Source organism: Pristiophorus japonicus, chromosome 1 (assembly GCF_044704955.1).
Source record: "Pristiophorus japonicus isolate sPriJap1 chromosome 1, sPriJap1.hap1, whole genome shotgun sequence".
Classification (NCBI taxonomy): domain Eukaryota; kingdom Metazoa; phylum Chordata; class Chondrichthyes; family Pristiophoridae; genus Pristiophorus; species Pristiophorus japonicus.
In genome coordinates, this window is record NC_091977.1 from 164,871,418 (window position 1) to 164,898,137 (window position 26,720).

Sequence of the window (26,720 nt, forward strand, 5' to 3'; positions counted from 1 at the left end):
CATCTCCTCTCCACAGCACTAACTAGGGTCTCATTTACATCGCTGGTAAACTTCGTCGCCTGCTGTCTGTCCTCCATGATGCTGTGATCCTCCATAATCCAAATCGAAAGTGAAATGGCTGATTCAGCCCTGGGTGTACTGAGCATGCACGCAGGCGCTCCCTGCCTGCATTAGCATTTGTGATCAGACAGCTGACCAGAAGCACAGGAAGAAGAAAAAAAATCGCACATGCGCAAAAGGGCCTATTTCTTTTTTCGGATGGGAAGCTTCGGCTCTGGCACGCACAGTCTGTTGTGCAACGCCAGAGTTAGCGCTAATGTTCATCGGCAACTTTCATTTGGTAAAAGTTGCGCGCTCTAATGCTAACCCAGCGCTTAAAAAATAAAAATTAAAATTCCGCTGTGATTTGCGCCCGAAAACGGGCGAAATCGCAAAAACCCGAAAATCCATCCCATAGTCTAATGTAAAGAACTATCTTTTAGAAGAATCGCAGTAGTTTTCCTTGAGGTTGTCTGTAAAGTACATGTTTTATGAGCTGAATTGGGAAGATACCCGAGTTGTCGAGGTGTAGTAGCAGGCAAATTCAGCACTTGGCAAATCACTCCACGTCACGAAATAGGACCACTTGACAGTTATTTTTGGCAGATTTTGATAGCTTTTAAGTTGGGGTATGTAACTAAAACACAATACTGTTTATATACAGAGTCAGTTATTCAGTCATTTGAGTGTAGGAAGAACCCTCAGGATATATACAGGCTTCTAATGAGTGCATCTGCCTGGGGAGGAGCTATTTAACTTGCTGCTTAAGCGCACCTACTGGTAATACTGACCCAAAAGCAGTATTGACACCAATACAGAAATATATTGTAAATTTGGGGAAATATTTTGGGAGAGAATAAATATTAAGGTAATTGGCGAGATAAATTATTTTCAGCCAGAAGTTCAATTACTTAGTCTCCATGTCATTTGTTTCCTTTTAAACAATGAATTTTTTTTGAAAACTTTTATAGGTTGAAAATGGCATCTCCTGAAGATATAGAATACTTGAACTGTCAACAGGAGTTGGTAGATGACTTGCACAGGCAATATCAATTTGTGGAGCGAATAATTGGTAAGAGTTCATAAACAGGTACTTAATTGATGCCCCAAATGGAATGTGAGTAGGACTATGTTGTTTCAACTTGTACTATGATCAGCTTGTATAGTATTAGCTTGCTTCAGGTAGAGGGTTATGGTTTCAAACCACAGTCTAGATCTCAGCACATAAACATAGGCTGACACTTCTCTGCAGTACTGCAGGAGTGCTGCATTGTTAGAGGGGTACCCGTCAATCAGACATTGAACTGAGAATCTGACTGCCAGTTCTGGATGTTCAGGTAGATGTAAAAGATTTTGTGTCGATATTTGAAGAGGATGAGGGACTTCTCTTGCTGTCCTGGCCAGTATTCCTCCCACAGCCATCACTACAAAAAAAAACAGATTATCTGATCATCCCTAATGCTGTTTATGGGACCTTACTGTGCACAACGGAGTTGTCCATTTTACCCACATAACAACATTGGTTGCACTTCAAAAAGCAATTCATTGGATGTGGAGTGCTTTGGAATATTTTGAGAGATGTAGCAAGGTGCTCTATAAATACACATTCAGTTGTTCACGTGCTTTTCTACACTGCGATATTGATAAATAGGAGATTTGATAAATAGCAACAAGGATTATAACAGACTTCAGAAGAACATAATAAAAACAAAAAATGCTGGAAATCTCAGTGGGTCAGGCAGCATCTGGAGAGAAGCAGAGTTAACGTTTCAGGTCGATGACCCTTTGTCAGAACAAATTTTTAGGTCATTGGCCTGAAAAGTTAACTCTGTTTCTCTCCACAGATGCTGCCTGACCCACTGAGATTTCCAGCATTTTCTGTTTTTATTTCAGATTCCAGCATTTACAGTATTTTGCTTTTGTTTTCAGAAGAGCATAGATAGGTTAATAGAATGGGCAGAGTGTTCGCAGATGCAATTTAATATGAAGTGAGAAAATGCATTCTGGGAGGAAAATCATCATAGGCAGCCCCTCGAAATCGAGGAAGACTTGCTTCCACTCAAAGTGAATTACAATCCCTGTCACAGGTGGGACAGACAGTTGTTGGAGGAAAGGGTGTGTGGGGAGTCTGGTTTACCACATGCTGCTTGCACTAGTTTTCTGCATGCTCTCGGCGACAAGACTCAAGGTGCTCAGCACCTTCCCAATGTCCTCCTCCACTTAGGGCGGTCTTTGGCCAGGGACTCCCAGGTGTTGGTGGGGGTGTTGCACTTTTATCAAGGAGGCTTTGAGGGTGTCCTTGAAATGTTTCCTCTGCTCACCTGGAGCTTGCTTGCCATGTAGGAGTTCTGGGTAGAGCATTTGCTTTGGGAGTCTTGCGTCGGGCATGCGAACAATTTGGCCTGCCCAACAGAGCTGGTTGAGTGTGGTCAGTGCTTCAATGCTGGGAATGTTGGCCTGATCGAGAACACTGATGTTGGGTGAAAAGCAAAGATGCTGAAGCCAGTGCATATAGAGAGAGAGAGAGAGAGAGACATCTGGGACTAGAAATTGCGTAGTGTCCTGTTTGGGGTGATAACCTTCGCATGAGCGCAAAAGTATTGCCGGGCGCTTCCCAATTCTAGCAGATGCAAACTTCCAGTTTAGCTCTCCAGGGGGGCGCTAAATTAATCGCCCCCGGATTGGCCCTAAAGGACATGCGAAAGAGGCCAATTTTTCCCCCTGAAGGTCAAATACATACAGCGTGAGTTTAATCTCCCACATTCGACAAAAAGTGGCGAGCGAGCATTAATGTATCAGCAGTGTGGTACTAGCCATGTTCACACCGCGCTTGCATCCCATGCCTTTTGGACAGTTTGCGAGGTCCTTGTCCCAGCAGGCGAGGGCCTCACTGACATACAATAGTTGAGCTTTGATGATGTAATTCAGACCCTGATATTTAATGCTGGGCTGCACACGGTGCCGGTCTTGGGAAACTGGCATGAGAAGGCTCCAGGGTCAGCGAAGCCCAAATAAGTAAAATTTGTAATTATTTCATAAATACACAAGGAAGCCTTGGGCCTCCGCTGCTCCGGGCTTTACCCCTTCCTGACAGTGTCCAGAAGCACCCCCCCCCCCCCCCACCCCGATCCATACTTGACTGCAGGGTAGCACTTCCACCAGTCCCCAATGGTGACCTCCTACCACGTTAACCCTGCCCCCTTCCACTGGCTCCTCATCTTTTTCATCAGATTTGGGCTGGAGTCCGGTCTGCACTATGGCCCCAGGAGTTAAAAATGCCTTTGCCGCGCGCTGGTAAATTGGGGGCGAGCCTGCTGCTCATCCTCCAGCCTCACGCTTGCCTTTCAGCCCGGTTAAAATCGAGTCCCTAATTTTTTGCAAGTGCAGGTAGATAAAACAAAATGAAATAAATCAGTAACATTTTGGGTTTTACAAACTGGTAAATAGAATAGAAGGGCAAAGATATAATAACTTGGTACAAGGATGATAAATTGAAACAAAACTTTATTTAGTCTAGAGGTACTGTATGCAGTTTGGGATCCCTATTATAGAAAGGATATTGGGACTATAGGGAGAATACAGTATTGATTCGCCTGGATGATATTAGAGATGAGACACTATAGTTGAGAGGATAAAGGGATTTTTCCACTGGAGCAGAGAAGGGTACAGGTTGAACCTCCCTTATCCGGGATTCCCTTATCCAGCACCGCCCATCGTTCGGAACCATTCCCGGCCGTTGGGTGGCGCATGTGCACAACGCGGCCGGTCAAAATCCTCGAAAAATATTAATGTTGAAAAAAAAACTTGGCCATTTACACTTACAGACCCACAATAACTTTACCCAAAATCCTTGAAAAATATCAATTAAAATAAATTTACCCAACTTGGAGCCAACATCTGCGGGGTCCACCAGCCTTCCGACACTGCAGGGCCCACCAACATCGTCGGGGCCTGCCGACACCACACTGACTGACTGACAGTTGTTCCAGCCAATTGGCACGCGCGCACACTGAAAACACGTGACATCTGCAAATATCCCTCATTTGGAACAGGCCAGGTCCTTCCGGATAAGGGAGGTTCAACCCGTAATGGGGGATTTAAGAGATTTTATAAATTGCGATGGGTATTAATGAGGTAAGCAGGGAAAATCAATTTCCTCTATTTAGGGAGTCCGTGATGAGGGGTCATCAATTTAAAATGGTTGTCAAGGGAGAGGGTAGGATAATTATTTTTTGAGAGTCGAGTGTGGAATGCTTTGCCTCCAAGCTTGGTTGAAGAAGAGACCACTGCATCTCAAGGGGAGAGTAGATAACCATTTGAAGCAGAGGAATATACAGGGCTATGTGGATAAAGCAGGGCAGTGGAATTAGTTTTGGATTTTTTTTGTAGTGAATAGCTGGCACAGAAATAATGGCCTGACTGACCTCTGTGTGCTGTAAGCTTGTGTGCTGTAAGCTTCTATGGTTCTAACCATGTATTGGTACCAGCTATCTGTATTTTATTCCACATTTTTTGGCATAGATAAGTTTTGAAATATGATTTTAATGACCAGCTGGAATAGTCTGCTGAGCACAACTGTAGATTATGGGATACATAACTGTCGACTGAGTTCTGCGGGTGCAATGATGAAGTAGGTGCATTCTGCCCACTTAAGTTTGCTGGGTACAAGTCAGAATGTTTTCCTTTAATGAAAAACAAGGTTAAAAATGTTTTTCATTTCTCCTCAAGATGTCCACTGGCAAGGTAGCATTTATTTCCCATTCCTACTTGGCCTGAGAAGGCAGTGGTGGGGCTTTTACTTGAATCACTGTAATCCTTGTGGTGGTGATGCTCCCATGATGTTGCTGGGTAGGGAATTCCAGGATATTGGTCTACCGATGATGAAAGAACAGCAATAGAGGTCCAAATCATGATGATGTGTTACTTGGAAGAAAACTTGGAAGGAATGTTCTTGCACCATTGCTTCTCTTGTTTTTCTCGATGGTAGAGATAGCGAGGGAGGTAGGTATTGTCAAAGTAACCTTGGTGAGTTGCTGCAGGGCATTGTGTAGATTGTTACACTTGAGCCTTCTAGGTGGTGGAGAAGCTTTGAGAAATCAAAAGATAAGTCATTCGTCACCGAGCTTCTACCCTGCTCTCATAGCCATGATGTTGATATGACTGGTCCACTTAAGCTTCAGGTCAATGGCGAACCCTTGAAGATGTTGATGGGAGAGAACTCGCCGATAATGGCACTGGTGAAGGCCAAGAGGAATGGCTGGGCTTTCTCTTATTCGAGATGATAATTACCTGACATGAATGTTCTCTGCATCTTGTCAATCCAAGCCTGGATGTTGTCCAGGTCACACTGCAGGTTAATTTGAGCTGCTTTGTTGTCAAAGGAGTTGTGAATGGAATTGTAAAGTTGTCAGTAAACACACCCACTCTTGATGTTATGATAGAGAAAAGGTTATTAATGAAGCAGCTGAAGATGAATGGACTGAGGGCACATCCCTGAGAAACACCTGCAGCACTTTCATGGGGCTGTGATGGTTGGCAATCAACAGCCATGATCATCTTCCTTTTTGTCTGGTATGATTCCAGCCGATGAAAGGTTTTCCTTTCAGAAACTAGAAAATAGGTGCAGGAGTAGGCCATTCGGCCCTTCGAGCCTCGACTACCATTCAATAAGATCATGGCTGATCATTCCCTCAGTACCCTTTCCTGTTTTCTCTCCATACCCCTTGATATCTTTAGCCGTAAGTGCCATATCTAACTCCCTCTTGAATATATCCAATGGACTGGCATCAGCAACTCTCTGCGGTAGAGAATTCCACAGGTTAACAACTCTGAGTGAAGAAGTTTCTCCTCATCTCAGTCCTTAAATGGCTTACCCCTTATCCTTAGACGGTGTCCCCTGGTTCTGGACTTCCCCAACATCGGGAGCAGTCTTCCTGCATCTAACCTGTCCAGTCTCGTCAGAATTTTATATGTTTCTATGAAATCTCTTCTCATTCTTCTAAACTGCAGTGAATACAGGCCCAGTCTATCCAGTCTCTCTTCATGTCAGTGTAGCCATCCCAGGAATCAGTCTGGTGAACCTTCGCTGCACTCCCTCATAGCAAGAACGTCCTTCCTCAGATTAAGAGACCAAAACTGAACACAATATTCCAGGTGAGGCCTCACCAAGACCCTGTACAACTGCAGTAAGACCTCCCTGCTCCTATACTCAAATCCCCTTGCTATGAAGGCCAGCTTACCATTTGCCGCCTTCACCGCCTGCTGTACCTGCATGCCAACTTTCAATGACTGATGTACCATGACACCCAGGTCTCATTGCACCTCCTTTTCCTAATCTGCCGCCATTCAGATAATATTCTGCCTTTGTGTTTTTTGCCACCAAAGTGGATAACCTCACATTTAACCACATTATACTGCATCTGCCATGCATTTTCCCACTCACCTAACCTGTCCAAGTCACCCGGCAGCCTCTTAGCCTCCTCCTCACAGCTCACACCGCCATCCAGCTTAGTGTCATCTGCAAACTTGGAGATATTACACTCAATTCCTTCATCTAAATCATTAATGTATATTGTTAATAGCTGTGGTCCCAGCACTGAACCTTGCGGTACCCCACTAGTCACTGTTTGCCATTCTGAAAAGGACTCGTTTATCCCAACTCTCTGCTTCCTGTCTGCCAACTAGTTCTCTATCCACGTCAGTACATTACCCCCAATACCATGTGCTTCAATTTTGCACACCAATCTCTTGTGTGGGACCTTGTCAAAAGCCTTTTGAAAGTACAAATAGACCACATCCACAAAGGTTCTCCCTTGTCCACTCTACTAGTTACATCCACAAAAAAATCTAGAAGATTTGTCAAGCATGATTTCCCTTTCATAAATCCATGCTGACTTGGACTGATCCTGTCACTGCTTTCCAAATGTGCTGCTATTCCATCTTTAATAATTGATTCCAACATTTTCCCCACTACTGATGTCAGGCTAACCGGTCTATAATTACCCATTTTCTCTCTCTTTTAAAAAGTGTTGTTACATTAGCTACACTCTAGTCCATAGGAACTGATCCAGAATCAATAGACTGTTGGAAAATGATCATCAATGCATCCACTATTTCTAGGGCCACTTCCTTAAATACTCTGGGATACAGACTATCAGGCCCTGCGGATTTATCAGCCTTCAATCCCATCAATTTCCCTAACACAATTTCCCGCTTAATAAGGATATCCTTCAGTTCCTCCTCCTCCACTAGACCCTTGGTCCCCTAGTATTTCCAGACGGTTATTTGTGTCTTCCTTCGTGAAGACAGAACCGAAGTATTTGTTCAACTAGTCTGCCATTTCTTTGTTCCCCATTATAAATTCATCTGATTCTGACCGCAAGGGACCTACGTTTGTCTTCACTAATCTTTTCCTCTTCACACATCAATAGAAGCTTTTGCAGTCAGTTTTTATGTTCCCAGCAAGCTTCCTCTCATACTCTATTTTCCCCCTCCTAATTAAACCCTTTGTCCTCCTCTGCTGAATTCTAAATTTCTCCCAGTCCTCAGGTTTGCTGCTTTTTCTGGCCAATTTATATGCTTCTTCCTTGGATTTAACACTGTCCTTAATTTCCCTTGTTAGCCACAGTTGAGCCACCTTCCCCGTTTTATTTATACTCCAGACAGGAATGTACAATTGTTGAAGTTCATCCACGTGATCTTTAAATGTTTGCCATTGCCTATCCACCGTCAACCCTTTAAGTATCATTCGCCAGTCTATTCTAGCCAATTCATGTCTCATACCATCGAAGTTACCTTTCCTTAATTTCAGGACCTTAGTCTCTGAATTAACTGTGTCACTCTCCAACTTAAAGAATTCTACCACATTATGGTCACTCTTCCCCAAGGGGCCTCGCACAACAAGATTGCTAATTAATCCTTTCTCATTACACATCACCCAGTCTAGGATGGCCAGCCCTCTAGTTGGTTCCTCGACATATTGGTCTAGAAAACCATCCCTAATACACTCCAGGAAATCCTCCTCCACCGTTGTTGCTATCAGTTTGGTTCGCCCAATCTATATGTAGATTAAAGTCGCCCATGGTAACTGCTGTATCTTTATTGCATGCATCCCTAATTTCTTGTTTGATGCTGTCCCCAACCTCACTACTACTGTTTGGTGGTCTGTACACCACTCCCACTAGCGTTTTCTGCCTTTTGATATTCCACAGCTCCACCCGTACAGATTCCACATCATCCAAGCTAATGTTCTTCCTTACTATTGCGTTAATTTCCTCTTTAACCAGCAGCGCTACCCCACTTCCTTTCTGTCTATCCTTCCTGAATGTTGAATACCCCTGGATGTTGAGTTACCAGTCTTGGTCACCCTGGAGCCATGTCTCCGTGATGCCAATTATATCATATTCGTTAATTGCTGCCTGTGCAGTTAATTCATCCACCTTATTACGAATACTCCTCGCATTGATGCACAGAGCCTTCAAGCTTGTCTTTTTAACACACTTTGTCCCTTTAGAATTTTGCTCTAATGTGGCCCTTTTTGCTTTTTGCATGGGGTTTCTCTGCCCTCCACTTACTTTTCTTCTTTCTATCTTTTGCGTCTACTTCCCTCTATCTCTCTGCCTAGGTTCCCATCCCCCTGCCATATTAATTTAACCCCTCCCCAACAGCACTAGCAAACACTCCACCAAGGACATTGGTTCCGGTCCTGCCCAGGTACAGACCGTCCAGTTTGTACTGGTCCCACATCCCCCAGAACCGGTTCCAATGTCCCAGGAATTTGAATCCCTCCCTTCTGCACCACTCCTCAAGCCACGTATTCATCTGAGCTATCCTGCAATTCCTACTCTGACTAGCACGTGGCACTGGTGTTGATATGGATTATTTTTCCCTCAATCTGGTTCAGCGAATACACTGACTCGAACACCAAAGCAGCTTATAACAAAGCAGTCTTTATTAATTGTTTCACCGGCCGGGACTTATCAGAACAAAGGAACGCTCTCCCTCAGAGTGCGCTCACTTTCCTCGGACAAGCCCCGTTACAATGTAGGGGTGCAACGGTTATACACTTTCGGTACGTAATACAATTGAGGGACATTCAGTTCACCCTATCCTTTTGTGATCCCTCCTTCCCTTTGTCCACTCATGAGCCGACACCTGTCCTTCCTTGCCCAATTAAATACGGGCAAGTGGTTATGTGTAATAGCAACTGTTTTGCACAAAGAGCTTTTCATCCATTGCTTGTTATTGCTACAATTTTACTGGCGTGACTAGTAACCAAGACCTTGAGCAAGTCTGCTATTTGTGCCAATGTTGTAACATTTGCAGTCTGACATTCTTTTAGTTATCCTTCCATGATTCCTTTGTTCACTTCACTGTCTATTGCTATACATTTTCACAATCCTTCCATGATTCCTTTGTTCACTTCACTGTCTCTATTGTTATACATTTTCGCACATTCTCACTGGTAGCCATCCTGAGATCCTACTTTTTAATTTAACTCCTAGCTCCCTAAATTCAGCTTGTAGGACCTCATCCCGTTTTTTACCTATATCATTGGTACCTATATGCACCACGACAACTGGCTGTTCACCCTCCTCCTCCAAAATGTCCTGCAGCCGCTCCGAGACATCCTTGACCCTTGCACCAGGGAGGCAACATACCATCCTGGAATCTCGATTGCGGATGCAGAAACGTCTATCTATTCCCCTTACGATAGAATCCCCTACCAGTATAGCTCTCCCACTCTTTTTCCTGCCCTCCTGTGCAGCAGAGCCAACCACGGTGCCATGAACTTGGCTGCTGCTGCCCTCCCCTGATGAGTCATCCCCCTCAACAGTACCCAAAATGGTGACAAGGTCTGGCTCTCCATGGCTCTGGTGGAACCCGAACTGAGTGTCAGCAGCAGCTTAATTTGAGAGTCGGCATTGCTTGATGACGCGCACCATCACTTTACTGATGTCTAAGAGGAGGTAGGTGGGGTGGTAATTGGCTGGGTTAGATTTATTTTGATTTTTATGGATTGGACATACCCAGGCAATTTTCTACATTGTTCGAGAGATGCCAGGGTCATAGTTGTACTGGAACAGCTTGACTAAATGAGCAGCTAATTCTGATGTGTAGATCTTCACCACAGTTAACAGTAAGTGGTAATTCAACATCAAATTACTTGCAAGCAGTACTTGTTGAGATTGTTTATAGATTCATGATAACTGAATGCTGTTTGGGGGTAATAAATTATTTCATGGTATTTACTGCTAATCAAGCAGGCTTATAACATCTGACCATGTACTTGGCAACAAATGCATATAAAATTATAGTAATTTGACCAGTATAGGGACCTGTTTTAATGTAATTTAAAAAGACATGACCTTTTAATGATTCTCTGTATTCCAGCTGGTTCAGCCTTATTTTTGTAAATTCACCCAATTAATATTGTATTTGTGCTCTTGTTCCCTGTGAATATGCTTAGCAAATCATCCCCATGTGTTTTTTAATCTTTTTTGCAATGTATTTATTGGTCTCCCTTGAAGAGTCATATATGCTGCCCATTTTTTCAGCTTATGGTGAAGTGGATGTTCAGGCTGCTGTAAGCTAAGGAGATGTCTAAAGCTTTTACTGGTGTCCTTGGATTTTATTCTTTTATAAGCAAATTGCTAGAAATTTAGTTTGTATCTCTGGCAAATATTTGGTAAAAGAAGCGCTCCAGTAGAATAAATGTTCATATTTATTAAAGTCTGCAGACAAGTATTTACCTTTAATAATGCTTACACCGTTTTGCCCCATGTTATGTAGCAGATGTCCATAGGCGGCTTAAAGTATAGTAGGTACATAGACAAGCCCTTTAAATAGGAATATTTATTAAACTGAAACATTTAAAACAAAGCACACATGGTGATGACCTGTTAAAGAATTATTAATACTTGACTATAAGCGACAGTTCATGCATTGCAAAGGAAAATATATGTAAAACATGATTTAATTTTTATTGGATCTACATAAAAAGTCTCTAGAATTTGTCGCTGTGGCATTTCAAATAGAAATTAAATCACAAGTAAAAAAAAAAGCATAAGGTATTATCTTCACATTAATGGTACATCGTGGCCAGTAATATAGTAGGAAGCATCATGATCGAAGCTGAGATCAGAGACCCATCGTGAGCCGAATGCAGCCAGTGGATAGGAATGTGGCCAAGAAGCACTTGACATGCTTAGGGCATTAGCACAAGGTTCATTAAAGCCAGAAAGTTCAAAAGCAACTGGAGGGCCTGAGCACCACTTCAGATGTTAAGAATGGCCTGATTTTAAAGTAAAAGTTTTCTCTTGGGCGACCCTCTCCTTGTAATGGACATTTTATACCCCTTCATTTGCTTGGCCCCCAGCAGCCAGTCCTTAAAAAGGGTGTTTGTGTCTGAGGGATTTTTTTTTTAATGCTGGTGCTTTAGGGCATTGGTTCTTGAGAGACCCCTTTTCAAATGGATTATTAATCACGGATCCCCCCTCTAAATTATAATATATATTATAGTAATTGAAACTTTCCCACTCTTGTAAATTTACTCATGGAATTATAAAATCATAATATACATGCCCGGAATTTGCAGTCAGCAGCGAAGCAAAGGCGTTTGCTACTAGCCCCAAAATACGCTCTGCACAAGGATCTCGCAATTCCTACAATTCAATTCAACGGAACTTAATGGGGATCCCCTTGTTCGAACTGCTGTGATGTCAACAGACTGTCTAAGCAGCCAATCAAAAGGCAGAATTCTCAGACAGCAAACAAGAAAGTGGGTAAGCTCTTAAAATTCTAACTTTTTAAAGCAGTTAGAGCAAAAGAAAGCTTTCACATGGGGGAAAAGGCAAACCTGAAATAAAAAAGGACAAACTTTAAAAAAAGTAATCAGTATTTGTTTTGAAAAGTTTCTTAATTTGAATTTTTATTAAAATGGACAAATTTCACACTGCACAAAATTAAAATTAGTTTTCCAGATCCTTAACATTTGTTTAGCAGTCAATATGCTGTTAAAACTCCAGCTACAGTGAATCCTTTTGGGTCTAACGTTTAGTGGGGAATTTAACAGTGTACTTACTGCGGAAGAGCAGGTGTTTTTGACAGTTTCAATGATTTACGAGATTTCACTGACTGCTGGCTCTGTGGGGAGGGGGCACAGTGCAGTCAGTTTCAGAGGTGTTATTGACAGACTGCAACTTCGGATTTTCTGTAATCCTGAAATTGCAGTTAGTTTCAAAGGTGGAATGATGGCATACGCTGCCAGTTCGCCTCATCCCGACTGCAAATTCCAGGCCAATATCTGCATTAATGATTTAGTTTCATACAATTGCTGTGCAACTGAAATTGTAACAAGCCCTGTTTTTTTCACTCAAATGGCACATGCATACACTGACTCCAAAGACACATAAACACTTTTCCAAATGTTGGCCTTTCGTGGCAGTGGCTGTAACCATCCAGCACAGGCCTAGTTTGTCCAGTGTCTGCCAGTGCAGAGACAATGAGGTTTTTAAAACTGGTAAGATTTTTTTCAGATTCTATTATGTTTACTGTTGTGTATTCAGTTATTGACAGAGTAAAAAAATAAGGTTTATTGGAGGGAAATTTGCCATAGTACCTTTTTTAAAGTGAGTTTAAAATCACTTTATAAAAAAAAAAATTCTAGTTTTATGTTTGAAATCTTGGGTTAAGTTACTTGGGTATCCGAGCTGAATTGTATATTAACCTGGGGTCATGCAAGTTCAGCACTAGACGTTAATTCAACTTTGTGCGCAGTATTAATGTAAGTAAATGTGAGCTGGTGCGAAGAGCAAAGGGTGGTTCGTGTTCACAAGTCCTTAAAAGCAACACCTCGTAAATCAGATCCTACAAAAGCTAGTGGAATACTGGATTCTGTGGTAAGAGTTAGAGAATATAAAAGTTGAGATATAATGGTGAATCTGTATAAAATCTTATTAAGACCACAGTTGGCTTGTTGTGCAGTCTTGGGCACCACACTAGGAAGAATGTTGAGGCAATAGTGAGGGTACAATTCAGATTCACTCGAATGTTGCCTGGTATGGAGAAAAAACTTAAATTGGTGGCGTTTTCATTAGAACAAAAGAGATTGTGGAGTGATTTGATAGAGATGGTTAAAGTCTGGACAGGACAGAGTGGATGGAAACAGTCTGTTGAGGTGGTAGAATAGGGTGCATAGTTTTAAGATTAAATGTAAAATATGAAGGACCGAGCACAGGAGAAACTTATATTTATAGTGTTGTGAGGCTGTGGAGTTGGTGATTGAAGCAGAGACCATGTCAACATTTAATCGGTTAGATAGGTGGTTGTAGGAAAGGGATATGGAAACATAGTGGACGCACAAATTAGGACTACTGTTCATGTGGAGGATAACTGCAAACATGATCTGTTTGGGCCAAACTGCCTGTTTCTTTGTTGTGATCTCTGGTAATACTTTGTAAAATTTTATGACTCACTTTGCGAATTATGGTTGCAAGATCAGTATGCAAGAATTAATCTTTTGAGGTGTGTATATTTTTGACATTCCATCGGGCAAGTCTTTTTAAATAATATTGTTAATTGTTTCCAGCACACTCCAACCAGAAATCTGCTTCGGGCCATCCAGACTACTTGTGCAAATGGCAAGGCCTTTCATACTCTGAGTGCAGCTGGGAGGATGGTGCGCTTATGTCCCGAAAGTTTCAATCCCACATCGATTCATATACAAATCGGAACCAATGCAAATGCATCCCCCTGAAGGAGTGCAAGGTAGCTAAATTTAAATACTTGAGTTCATACAAGTTAAACAATTTCTACACAGCTTAATATATTAAATACCTTATTTAATAATGCATCTGATGTATAGTCTTTTCAGATATGAAGAAGATAAAGTTTGTACAGGTAGAGCGTCTGAAATCCGGAAACCTCTGGACCAAATCCGTTCTGGATTTCGGAACGTCTTTCCGACATCCCGAATCTGGAAACGCCAGGGTGTGGTGGGGGGGTGCGTCGGGGCAGATAGGGGGTTGGGGGAGTGGGGGGCGTCGGAGCAGATAGGGGTTGGGGGGGGCGTCGGAGCAGATAGGGGTTGGGGGGGCGTCGGAGCAGATAGGGGTTGGGGGGGCGTCGGAGCAGATGGGGGTTGGGGGGGGCGTCGGAGCAGATAGGGGTTGGGGGGGTGTCGGAGCAGATAGTGGGGTGGGGGGGGGAGTCGGAGCAGATAGTGGGGTCGGGGGGTGAGTCGGAGCAGATAGGGGGTTGGGGGGGGGCGTCGGAGCCGATAGGGGTTGGGGGGGCGTCGGAGCAGATAGGGGTTGGGGGGGCGTCAAGAGCAGATAGGGGTTGGGGGGGCGTCGGAGCAGATAGGGGTTGGGGGGGCGTCGGAGCAGATAATGGGGTGGGGGGGGAGTCGGAGCAGATAGGGGTAGGGGAGGCGTCGAAGCAGATAGGGGTTGGGGGGGCGTCGGAGCAGATAGGGGTTGGGGGGATGTCGGAGCAAATAGGGGTTGGGGGGGGCGTCGGAGCAGATGGGGGCGTCGGAGCAGATGGGGGTTGGGGGGGGAGTCGGAGCAGATAGGGGTTGGGGGGGTGTCGGAGCAGATAGTGGGGTGGGGGGGGGAGTCGGAGCAGATAGTGGGGTCGGGGCGGGAGTCGGAGCAGATAGTGGGGTCGGGGGGGCATCAGAGCAGATAGGGGGTTGGGGGAGTGGGGGGCGTCGGAGCAGATAGGGGTTGGGGGGGTGTCGGAGCAGATAGTGGGGTGGGGGGGGAGTCGGAGCAGATAGTGGCGTCGGGGGGGGAGTCGGAGCAGATAGTGGGGTGGGGTGGGGGGCGTCGGAACGGTGGGGGGGGCGTCGGAGCAGGTGTGGGGGCGTCGGAGCAGATAGGGAATGGTGGGGGGCGTCGGAGCAGATGGGGTGTGGATGGGGGCGTTGGATTCGGAGAGGGGGATGTGGGGGGGGCGGCGGAGCAGAGAGGGGGGTGCGCGGTGGAGCGGAGGGGGTTCGGCAGTGTCGGCCGCGGAGAGGGGTTTGGCGCTGCCGGGTCAGGGGTTGGCGGCTGGGAAAAACCTGCGTTGAAGACCTGCAAAAAAAGTAAGTTAGTTTTTATTTTTAAATTCTTTTTCAGCGATTTAGGGCATAATGTTTTTGTGAATTTTTGGTTTTTGGAATTTTTAGGTGGTGTTTTTCTCCCTCCTTGGGCCCAACTCGCAGCGGTAATCTGTTTTTAAAAAATGTCGATTTCGGAACTCCGGATTTTGGATGCTCAACCTGTAATATAGGGCCCAAGTTTCCACATGATTTGCGCCTGATTTTTAGGAGCAACTGGTGGAGAACGGTCTATCTTAGAAATCGCAATTCTCCACATTTTATTTTCTGCAGTTCTCGTCAGTTAGAACAGTTTCACTTTGGAACAGAATTTTTTCTTCAAAAAGGGGCGTGTCCGGCCACTGACGCCTGATTTCAAAGTTTCCACAGTGAAAACGTACTCCAAACTAAGTTAGAATGGAGCAAGTGAAGATTTTTGTACAACTGAAAAAACCTTGTCTACACATTAAAAAATCAGGCGCAGGTTACAAATTAGGCGTCCAGAATGAGGTGGGGGGGGAGGGGGGAGGGAAGTCATTAAATTCTATAATAAATCCTTATTTATACTTATACAAATATTATACAAATAAATCCAACCTGAATAAAAATTTATAAGCAAAGAAAAGATTAAATAAACCATCTTCCGACCTGTGTAAAAGTGCTTCAGCCAGGGAGAATGCTGCAGGAAGCCTCACAAGTTGAGGCAGCCGTTCGTTCCGGACGGCAGGGGGAGGAGGAGGAAGCCGTTCCAAACGGCGGGAGGGAGGGAGTGTGGGCCCGACCGAACGCAGCGAGGGGGGGGGGGCGGGGAGCGGGGAGAGGAAGCCGTCCCAGACGGCGGGGGGGGCGGTGGGGGGTTGGAGGGAGTGCGGGCCCGACCGAACGCAGCCGGGGGGGGGGGGGGGGGGTGGAGGAAGCCGTTCCAGACGGCGGGAGGGAGGGAGGGAGTGCGGGCCCGACCGACCGACCGAACGCAGCAGGGGGGTGCGGGGGAGGAAGCCGTTCCCGACGGCGGGCGGGGGGGGAAGGAGACAGTGAGAAGGCTGCAGGAAGCCTCAGAAGTTGAGCAGCCATTCCCGACGGCAGGTGGGGAGGCCGTCGGGAAACGGCTGCCTCAACTTCTGAGGCTTCCTGCAGCCTTCTCACTGCTGCAAGAAGCCTCAGTGCTGATCATGGAAGGGCAATGTGCTTTTATTTAAAAATGTTCAAAAATTAAACAGCTACAAAGAACTACAAAAATGGCCGAGTGCCAATGTTTCCTTCACACTGCGCGTGCGCAAACGCTCCAACGCGCACGCGCAGGGTTGCCGGCAGGAAAAAAACTAATTTAAATGGTATCCGCCCCCTCCCACTTACAAAATCGATGCGAGTGGTAGGCTCCGCCCCCCTGGGCGCCGCGCCAAGCAGACATGGAGCTGCAGGGCGCTCCAGAATTGCGCGTTTTTTTTCTGGCGCAGTTTTCGGCGCGATAAACGGGCGCCCAGCTCAGAGGGGCGCCCGTTTTTTATCATGTGGAAACTTGGGCCCATAGTCTGCACTGTACAGTCCACTTAAAGTGGATTGATTGGTCTTGGTCTGATTTGTTTGTCTGCTGTCCAGTAAATCCTGACAAATTGGAAATTTGCAGTATTGAGATTTATTAGGCTGACTACAGGGTCAGCAACAGAATACAAATAGAAAAGAAAGAAAAATTGTGCTCTGTAAATCAGAGCGATTTGGAACATCCTGCAGACAAGATGGTTCTTTCTTTCTGGATTGTAGGGGATGAAAGATCCACTAAGGGGAGTGTTGATTAATGTTGACCTCAAGTAGAATATTCAGCATAAACCCCAAAACGTGACATTTTCCTTAGCACATGACTCCCTCAGTTAGGACTCCTCAGCACAGTTCTTTGACATTGGCAATTAATCGAGACAGGATCCCACTGCATTTCAGCAAAGATCTTCCCTTACACTTAGGGCTTCAAATATTGCTTTCAAACCCAGAAATATTCCAGTTGATAGCCTGGTTACTGGGACATACCTTAATTAGTTCTCGCAAGATACCAATTAATAGATGCTACAACACAATGTTGTACTAAGTCAGGTGGTCCAATCTTATGGATAGTCTGAAATATCTCTGGCTTCTATTCAACATTTGGTTTGAAACTGAATGCTATTTAAGCTCATGTGACTATTTCCATCTTTCATGACCATTTTGCATCTTTTGGTGTTTCTTTTGATGAAACTTATTTGGAAATTGAGCTTAGTTAGGTCCATTCTGGTTCCCAGTTGAGACCTTTATTTAGTTATTCAGAAACTAATGTAACCATGATTCAATCCTCATGAAAATGTGAGTTTTAAAGATGTTTTTTCTTAAATAAAGAAAGCAGGACTGTCGATAGTTTTAACTTGTAAAGTTAGTTCAAGTCCTGATTGTAAATCATCCATATTTGATTTGGCTTTTTGACATTGTAAGTTTTTAAACCTGAAGTTGCTCCCCACTGCACTGAGAAATTGTCCCAAATTTTATTCATTTAGTCGGAAATGGAATGACATTTCCACTGTGGATGCTCACAGAGCTCTAAATACGTATTTCATTATGAACAATTTAGTGCTTAGTATCTCAGCAGAAATTTGTTTCCTGTGGTGCACAAATCAATGCAAATTGATGACTAAGCAACTGATAACTACATGGCTGATTGGCAGCATCTTACAATGCTGCCATTTTGTAGGGAAGAATTCCAGAGGCAATTTAAGGGTAAATAGCAGTAATATCACATAAGGAGGCTATTCTGTTAATTGTGCCTGTGGTGGGGCATTTCATTTGTTCCATTGCTGCTTCCTGGGTAACTATTAAGCAGGTTCCAATGGCATTTCACAAGGCTGCCTCATGAAGCAATCCTCACAGGTTTTCTTATGTTTCTTCTGCAGGTCTTAAAGCAAAGACCTAGGTTTGTTACACTGAAGAAACAGCCAGCCTATATTGGAAGTTCTGATGTATTGGAGCTCCGAGATTATCAGTTAAATGGTTTAAATTGGTTGGCACACTCCTGGTGCAAGTAAGTAGTTTTGCATCCATGTTAGACATTTCAAGATTATGGGGTAAGTTTCCGCATTGGGTGAAAATTGTACTGGTTAGGTTACAGTTCAAGTTTCCGCCAAAATGGATTAGCATGATCACAAACATAAAATCTTCCATGAACCAGCTCAATCAGTCAGCGTAGTAAAAGTGAATCATTTTTTTTTCTTGCATTATAAAATATTCATTGATGTATTTAAGACTGCAATTTTATTAATACCGATAAAAATGGGTTTATAGAAATTTACAGCACAGAAGGAGGCCATTTCGGCCCAACATGTCCGTGCTGGCCCACAAAGAGCTATCTAGTCTAATCCCACTTTCCAGCTCTTGGTCCGTAGCCTTGTAGGTTACGACACTGTAAATACATATCCAGGTACTTTTTAAATGTGGTGAGAGTTTCTGCCTCTACCACCCTCTCGGGCAGTAAGTTTCTGCCTCTCCCACCCTCTAAACCTCCTACCAATTACTTTAAATCTATGCCCCCTGGTTGTTGACCTCTCTGCTAAGGGAAATAGATCTTTCCTATCCACCCTATCTAGGCCCTTCATAATTTTATATACCTCAATAAGGTCTCCCCTCAGCCTCCTCTGTTCCAAAGAAAACAACCCAATCTTTCCTCATAGCTAGAATTCTCCAGTCTCCACAATTCTCCAGTCCAGTCCTCGTAAATCCCTGTATACCCTCTAATGCAATCAGATCTTTCCTGTAATGTGGTGACCAGAACTGCATGCAGTACTCTAGCTGTGGCCTAACTAGTGTTTTAACATAAGAACATAAGAATTAGGAGTAGGAGTAGGCCATTCGGCTCCTCGACCCTGCTCCGCCTTTCATGGCTGATCTACTGCAACTCCATTATCCCCATATCCTTTGATTCCCTTAATATCCAAAAATCTATCAATCTCTGTCTTGAATCTACTCAACAACTGAGCCTCTGCAGCCCTCTGAGGTAGAGAATTCCAAAGATTCACCAACCTCTGAGACTCATCTCAGTCCTAAATGGCCGATCCCTTATTCTAAAACTGTGACCCCTGGTTCTAACCTCCTCAGCCAGAGGAAACATCCCCCCTGCATCTATCCTGTCAAGCCCTGTAAGAATTTTGTATGTTTCAACAAGATCACCTCTCATTCTTCTCAACTCTAGAGAATATAGGCCTAGTCTACTCAATCTCTCCTCATAGGACAATCTCCCCATCGCAGAAATCAGTCTGGTGAACCTTTGCACTCCCTCAATGGCAAGAATATCCTTCCTTGGGTAAGAAGAACAAAACTGTACACAATACTCCAGGTGCGGTCTCACCAGGGGCCCTATATAATTGCAGTAAGACGTCTTTACTCTTATACTCAAATCCTCTTATAATAAAGGCCAACATACCATTTGATTTTTCAATTGCTTGCTGTACCTACATGTTAACTTTCAGTGGTTCATGTACAAGGACACCCAGGTCCCTCTGAACACCAACATTTCCCCATCTCTCACCATTTAAAAAAATACTCTGCTTTTCTATTTTTCCGACCAAAGTGGATAACCACATTTCTCCACATTATATTCCATTTGCCCATTCACTTAGCTTGTCTATATTCCCTTGAAGTCTGTTTGCATCGTCCTCACAACTTACATTCCCACCTAGCTCTGTTATCATTGGCAAACTTGATGTATTACATTTGGCCCCCTCATCCAAATCGTTGCTATAGATTGTGAATAGCTGGGGCCCAAGCAATGATCCTTGCGGCACCCCACTAGTTACAGCCCGCCAACCCGAAAATGACCCATTTATTCCTACTCTCTGTCCGTTAACCAATCCTCAATCCATGCTAGTATATTACCCCCAATCCCATGAGCCCTAATTTTGGTCAATAACCTCTTGTGTGGCACCTTATTGAATGTCTTCTGAAAATCCAAATACACCACATCCACTGGTTCCCTCTGATCTATTCTGCTAGTTACAACCTCCGAAACCTCTAACAGATTTATCAAACATGATTTCCCTTTCATAAATCCATGTTGACTCTGCCCAATCCTATTATTATTTTCTAAGTGCCCTGCTACCACGTTCTTAATAATAGATTCTAGCATTTTCCCGACTGCTGTCAGGCTAACTGGTCTGTAGTTCCCCGTTTTCTCTCTAGCTCCTTTTTTAAATCATCATCATCATAGGCAATCCCTCGAAATCGAGGAAGACTTGCTTCCACTCCCGAAGTGAGTTCTCTGGTGGCTGAACAGTCCAATACGGGAGCCACAGATCCTGTCACAGGTGGGACAGACATATTTCGGGGGAAGGGGTGGGTGACGCTGGTTTGCGTTGAGACTCGAAGAACTCAGCACCCTCCTGGATGCACTTTCTCCACCTCGGGCGGTCTTCGGCCAGTCTCCCAGGTGTCAGTGGTGATGCACTTTACCAGGGAGGCTTTGAGGTTGTCCTTGTAACGCTTCCGCTGCCCACCTTTGACTCGTTTATCTTGAAGGAACTCCACATAACGCATTTGCTTAGGGAGTCTCGTATCTGGCATGCGAACTATGTGGCCTGCCCAGCAAAGCTGATCGAGTGTGGTCAGTGCTTCAATACTGGGGATGTTAGCCTGGACGAGGACACTGATGTTGGTGCGCCTGTCCTCCCAGGGGATTTGCAGGATCTTGCGGAGACATCGTTGGTGATATATCTCCAGCGACTTGAGGTGCCTTCTATGCATAGTCTATTCCTCAGATCTATACAGGAGGGCGGGTATTACTGCAGCCCTGTAGACCATGAGCTTGGTGGTAGGTTTAAGGGCCAGGTCTTCAAACACTCTTTTCCTCAGACGGCCGAAGGCTGCACTGGCGCACTGGGGGCGATGTTGAATAGCTGGGTTACATTAGCCACTTCCAATCTGTGGGAATCATTCTATAATCTGGAATTTTGGAAGATGCCAACCAATGCATCCACTATCTCTATAGCCACCTCTTTCAAAACCCTAGGATGTATGCCATCAGGTCAAGGGGATTTATTGGCTTTCAGTCCCATTAAATTTCTCTAGTATTATTTGTTTTACTAATAATTTCTTTCAGTTCTTCATTCTCACTGGACCCTTGGTACAGGTACTCCACTATTTCCGGGAGGTTTTTTGTGTCTTTTATGAAGACCGACACAAAGTATTTGTTTAATTTCTCTGCCATTTCCTTATTCCCCATTATAATTTCTCCTCCCTCAGCTTGTAGGGGAGCCACATTTACTTTTACTAATCTTTTCCTTATTACATACCTATAGAAGCTTTACTCTCATATTCTATTTTCTCTTTCTTTATCAGTTTCTTGGTCCTCCTTTGCTGAATTCTAAAATGCTCCCATTCCTCAGGCTTACTGCTTTTTTTGGCAACATTATAGGCCTCTTCCTTTGATCTAATACCATATTTAACATCCCCTCTTTGCCATGGTTTGGACCACTCTTCCTGTGGGATTTTTGTGCCTTAAAGGAATGTATGTTTGTTGTAAATGATGTATTTTTTCAGTGCTAGCCATTGCTTGTCTACCATTATACCATTTAATGTAGTTTCCCAATCTACCTCAGCCAACTCTCCCCTCATACCTACGTAGTTTCCTTTGTTTAGATTTAAGAACCAAGTTTCAGATTAAACTCAATCACTTTCAAATTTAATGTAAAATTCTATCATATTATGGTCACTCTTCCCTAAGGGCCCCTTCACTACAAGGTTATTAATTAACCCTTTCTCGTTGCACAATACTCAATCTAAAATAGCCTGTTCTCTAGTTGGTTCCTCAACTTACTGATCTAGAAAATCATTTTGTATACCTGAATTAGGCCTCCACACTATTACTGCAAATTTGGTTTGCCCAGTCAGTATGTAGATTAAAGTCCCCCATGATTTATTGTTTTACCTTTGTTACATGCACCTCTATACAGTTCAAGCATAACCTCCCTGCTCTTGTATTCTATGCATCGGCTAATAAAGGCAAATATTCCATATTCCTTCTTAACCACTTTATCTACCTGTCCTGCTACCTCCAGGTATCTGTGGACATGCACTCCAAAGTCCCTTTGTTCCTCTGCATTTCTCAGTGTCCTACCATTTATTGTGTATTCCCTCGCCTTGTTGCCCTCCCCAAATGAAATACCTCACACTTCTCAGGATTGAATTCCATTTGCCACTGTTCTGCCCACCTGATACCATTGATATATTCCTGCAGTCTACAGCTAGCTTTCTTCATTATCAACTACACGGCCAATTTATGTATCATCTGCAAACTTTTTAATCATACCACAAAAAGCAAAGGACGTAGGACTGAGCCCTGCAAAGCCCCACTTGAAACAGCCTTCCAGTCACACAGACACCCATCGACCAATACCCTTTGCTTCCTGCCTCTGAGCCAATTTTGGATCCAACTTGCCACTTTGCCTTGGATCCCATAGGCTTTTACTTTCATGACCAGTCTGCCATGTGTGATCTTATCAAAAGCCTTGCTAAAATCCATATAGACTACATCAAATGCACTACCCTCATCAACCCTCCTTGTTACGTCCTGAAACAATTCAACTAAGTTAGTCAGACACGACCTTCCCTTAAAAAATCCGTGCTGACTGTCCTTGATTAATCTGTGTCTTTCTAAATGAAGATTCATCCTGACCTTCAGAATTTTTTCCAATAATTTTCCCACCACCGAGGTTAGATTGACTGCCCTGTAATTACGCAGTCTATCACTTTCTCCCTTTTTAAACAATGGTACAACATTAGCAGTCCTCTGGCACCACACCTGTAGCCAGAGAGGATTGGAAAATAATGGTAAGCGCCTATGATATTTTCTCTCGTTTCCCTTAACAGCCTTGGATACATTTCATCCAGACCTGCGGATTTATCTCAAAAACATTTTTTATGAGAGTGTCTGGTCCTCCACCTGTGGGTAACCTGATTTTAAATCACTGAAAATGACTTAAAATACTACACTGAACTATTTACAAGTTTAATTGGTGTATACTTGGAAGTTTTTTAGCAAATATATATATTTTAATATATAATAACTTTAAAAACATGCCTATAAGTGCCTGTGCACTAAGAAAACAAGCTTAATTTGAAGACCCTCCTTGAATGGGTGTAATTGTTAGAAACTTGCCTTCCTCATTATTTTGATCTGAGGGTGTGACCAGTTGTGGGCAGGCCAGCATTGGGTAAATTTATTATTGATGTAACTTACGTTTAAAATTTCCCATATCGGGCTGATAAAACTAGCAGAAACTCTACCTCTATATTTGTAATTGTTTCATATGCTGTTGCTTCTTGTCATTTGAATCTTTGAGGCAAGGGATAAAAAAAAAAACAATTTTGATTTAAATTTGTAGCCAATAGTACTCGGGAAAGTAAAATTAACCATATTTACACTCAATGGTATTTCAAATTTTATTTTTTCATTGTGGAATGGTAATCAGTTTAGCACGTTACCCATTTATATGTACAAGATACATTAAGAATCAGATCACCCAAATGGAAATTTTTCTCTTCTGAAGTACTTGTTAAAATTTCCATCGGTTTTCTTGCATGTATAGTGATGACCATAAATGGTGTAGTGATGAAATACTTAGCCTAACATCAAAAATGTAAATTTTATGGTTTAAATAACTTTCCCTGCATTTTCATTTTCTTGACGGTTCAGAAAAAATGAAAGCAAGCAGTTAAAATTTGCTATTTTGCAATGATTATTTTTTGCTGTCTTCATTTCATAGGAACAATAGCGTTATTCTCGCTGATGAAATGGGTCTAGGGAAAACCATACAAACCATCTCCTTCCTCAGCTATATGTTCCACGAGCACCAGCTGTATGGTCCTTTCCTGTTAGTAGTTCCGCTCTCAACACTCACTTCCTGGCAACGAGAAATTGAGATGTGGGCGCCTGAAATGAACGTCGTAGTTTACTTGGGGGACATCAGTAGCCGTAATATGGTAATTGCTAATTGATAATGTTATGTATTGCCTCATCCAGCAGTTAGACTTTTTGGCCTTAAAGGGACACAGATTAACTTTTTAACAGCATATTCTGAATTTAGGTGGTCAGGGTAAAATTATGCGTCATCCAACTTAGCATGTGCAACAGTGCAAGAGATTAAGTCTAGTTCAAATTAGTTAATGTAAATTTGTAGGCTAAACAAATATCAAGTGGGATTATAGCTTGTGTCTCAAGCTATTTCATTCAGTGTTTTTGTGTGCTAAAATTTGTTATCTTTAATGAGGTTTTTACAAAAGTGGTTCTGCGCAACAATACTCATGTTTGAACATATGAAAATGATGGCTGGAAATGGCACCCCCCCGCAGCCATGTAATCTGTCAGAGGGCAAAAAAACAGGGCTAATAACAGCGAAAAAGATCTGGAAAATTTCTCTCTGTCCCCCCCTCCCTCAGGTGATTGAAACCAGTCCAGGAGATCACATTGACCATGTGTACGTTAACTGTTAATCCAATTACCTTTTAAATGATGCAATCTCTGCCCAAGCCAACAACCAATCCAGCTGCCCCTTTGAACGCATGCAGAGAGTCAGCACATGCCACATAAGCAGGCAATGCATTTCTGAGGCTCCCTATTCTCTGGGCAAAGCACAGTCTAACATCTAGCCTATTCTTACTCTTGCATGGTTAAGGCATGGCAGGAGAGCTCGGTCACGTGATATGCTCCTCCTGTGCCATGTGGGAACTCGGACGCTTCCGGTGTCCCTGACGACGACGTGTGCAAGAAGTGTATCCGCCTCCATTTCCTGATGGACCGCGTTGCGGAATTGGAGCTGAGGGTGGATTCACTCTGGAACATCCACGATGCTGAGAATGACATAAGTGGCACGTGTAGTGAGTTGGTCTTACCGCTTGAGAAGGATCCACAGCCAGCTACGGAATGGAAGACCAGCAGGAAGAGTAGTACAAAGAAGGTAGTGCAGGGGTCCCATCTGGTCATCCCCCTGCAAAACAGATACACTGTTTTGAGTGCTGTTGAGGGAGATGACTCATTAGGGGAGAGCAACAGCAGCCAAGTTCATGGCACCGTGGCTGGCTCTGTTGTACAGGAGGGCATAAAAAAGAGTGGGAGAGCGATAGTGATAGGGAATTCAATCAAAAGAGGAATAGATAGGCGTTTCTGCGGCCGCAATCGAGACTCCAGGATGGTATGTTGCCTCCCTGGTGCAAGGGTCAAGGATGTCTCCGAGCGAGTGCAGGACATTCTGAAAAGGGAGGGAGAACAGCCAGTTGTCGTGGTGCACATTGGTACCAACGACATAGGTTAAAAAAAGGGATAAGGTCCTACGAGACGAATTTAAGGAGCTAGGAGTTAAATTAAAAAGTAGGACCTCAAAAGTAGTAATCTCGGGATTGCTACCAGTGCCACGTGCTAGTCAGAGTAGGAATCGCAGGATAGCATAGGTGAATACGTGGCTTGAGCAGTGGTGCAGCAGGGAGGGATTCAAATTCGTGGGGCATTGGAACAGGTTCTGGGGGAGGTGGGACCAGTACAAACCGGACGGTCTGCACTTGGGCAGGAATGGAACCAATGTCCTAGGGGGAGTGTTTGCTAGTGCTGTTGGTGAGGAGTTAAACTAATATGGCAGGGGGATAGGAACCAATACAGGGAGACAGAGGGAAACAAAAAGGAGACAAAAACAAAAGACAGAAAAGAGATGAGTAAAAGTGGAGGGCAGAGAAACCAAAGGCAAGAAACAAAAAGGGCCACTGAATATAAAAGGGCTGCAGGAGGGGTAAAAACTAAAAATCATGGTTTAAATACTAGGATGAAAACACTCGACCTAAATGCACGCAGCATTAGGAATAAAGTAAATGAGTTAATGGCACAAATCATTACAAATGGGTATGATTTGGTAGCCATTACAGAAACATGGTTGCAAGGTGGCCAAGACTGGGAATTAAACATACAGGGGTATCTGACGATTCAGAAAGATAGGCAAGAAGGGAAAGGAGGTGGGGTAGCTCTGTTAATAAAGGATGATATCAGGGCAGTTGTGAGGGATGATATTGGCTCCAATGAACAAAATGTTGAATCATTGTGGGTGGAGATTAGACATAGTAAGGGGAAAAAGTCACTGGTCGGCGTAGTTTATAGGCCCCCAAATAATAACTTCATGGTGGGGCGGGCAATAATCAAGGGAATAATGGAGGCATGTGAAAAAGGAACGGCAGTAGTTATGTGGGATTTTAACCTACATATCGATTGGTCAAATCAAATCGCACGGGGTAGCCTGGAGGAGGAATTCATAGAATGCATACGGGATTGTTTCTTGGAACAGTATGTAACAGAGCCTACAAGGGAGCAAGCCATTTTGGATCTGGTCCTGTGTAACGAGACAGGAAAAATAAACTATCTGGTAAAAGATCTTCTCGGAATGAGTGATCACAATATGGTTGAATTTGTAATACAGATTGAGGATGAGGAAGTTGTGTCAGAAACGAGCGTACTATGCTTAAACAAAGGGGACTACAGTGGGATGAGGGCAGAGTTGGCTAAAGTAGACTGGAAACAAGGACTAAACGGTGGCACAATTGAGGAACAGTG

General features: G+C 43.7%; 1 protein-coding gene across 3 annotated transcripts in view; it reads left to right on the forward strand.

The window, feature by feature from the left end:
• chd1 (chromodomain helicase DNA binding protein 1) overlaps positions 1-26,720 on the forward strand; it is a 260,522-nt gene that overhangs the window by 117,080 nt on the left and 116,722 nt on the right. For all 3 annotated transcript variants that reach the window (XM_070884355.1, XM_070884362.1, XM_070884360.1), the window contains 4 exons: positions 1,011-1,111; positions 13,628-13,806; positions 18,037-18,164; positions 23,896-24,112. In XM_070884355.1, the coding sequence (XP_070740456.1) occupies positions 1,011-1,111; positions 13,628-13,806; positions 18,037-18,164; positions 23,896-24,112 (625 nt within the window). The remainder of the gene's footprint in view (positions 1-1,010; positions 1,112-13,627; positions 13,807-18,036; positions 18,165-23,895; positions 24,113-26,720) is intronic.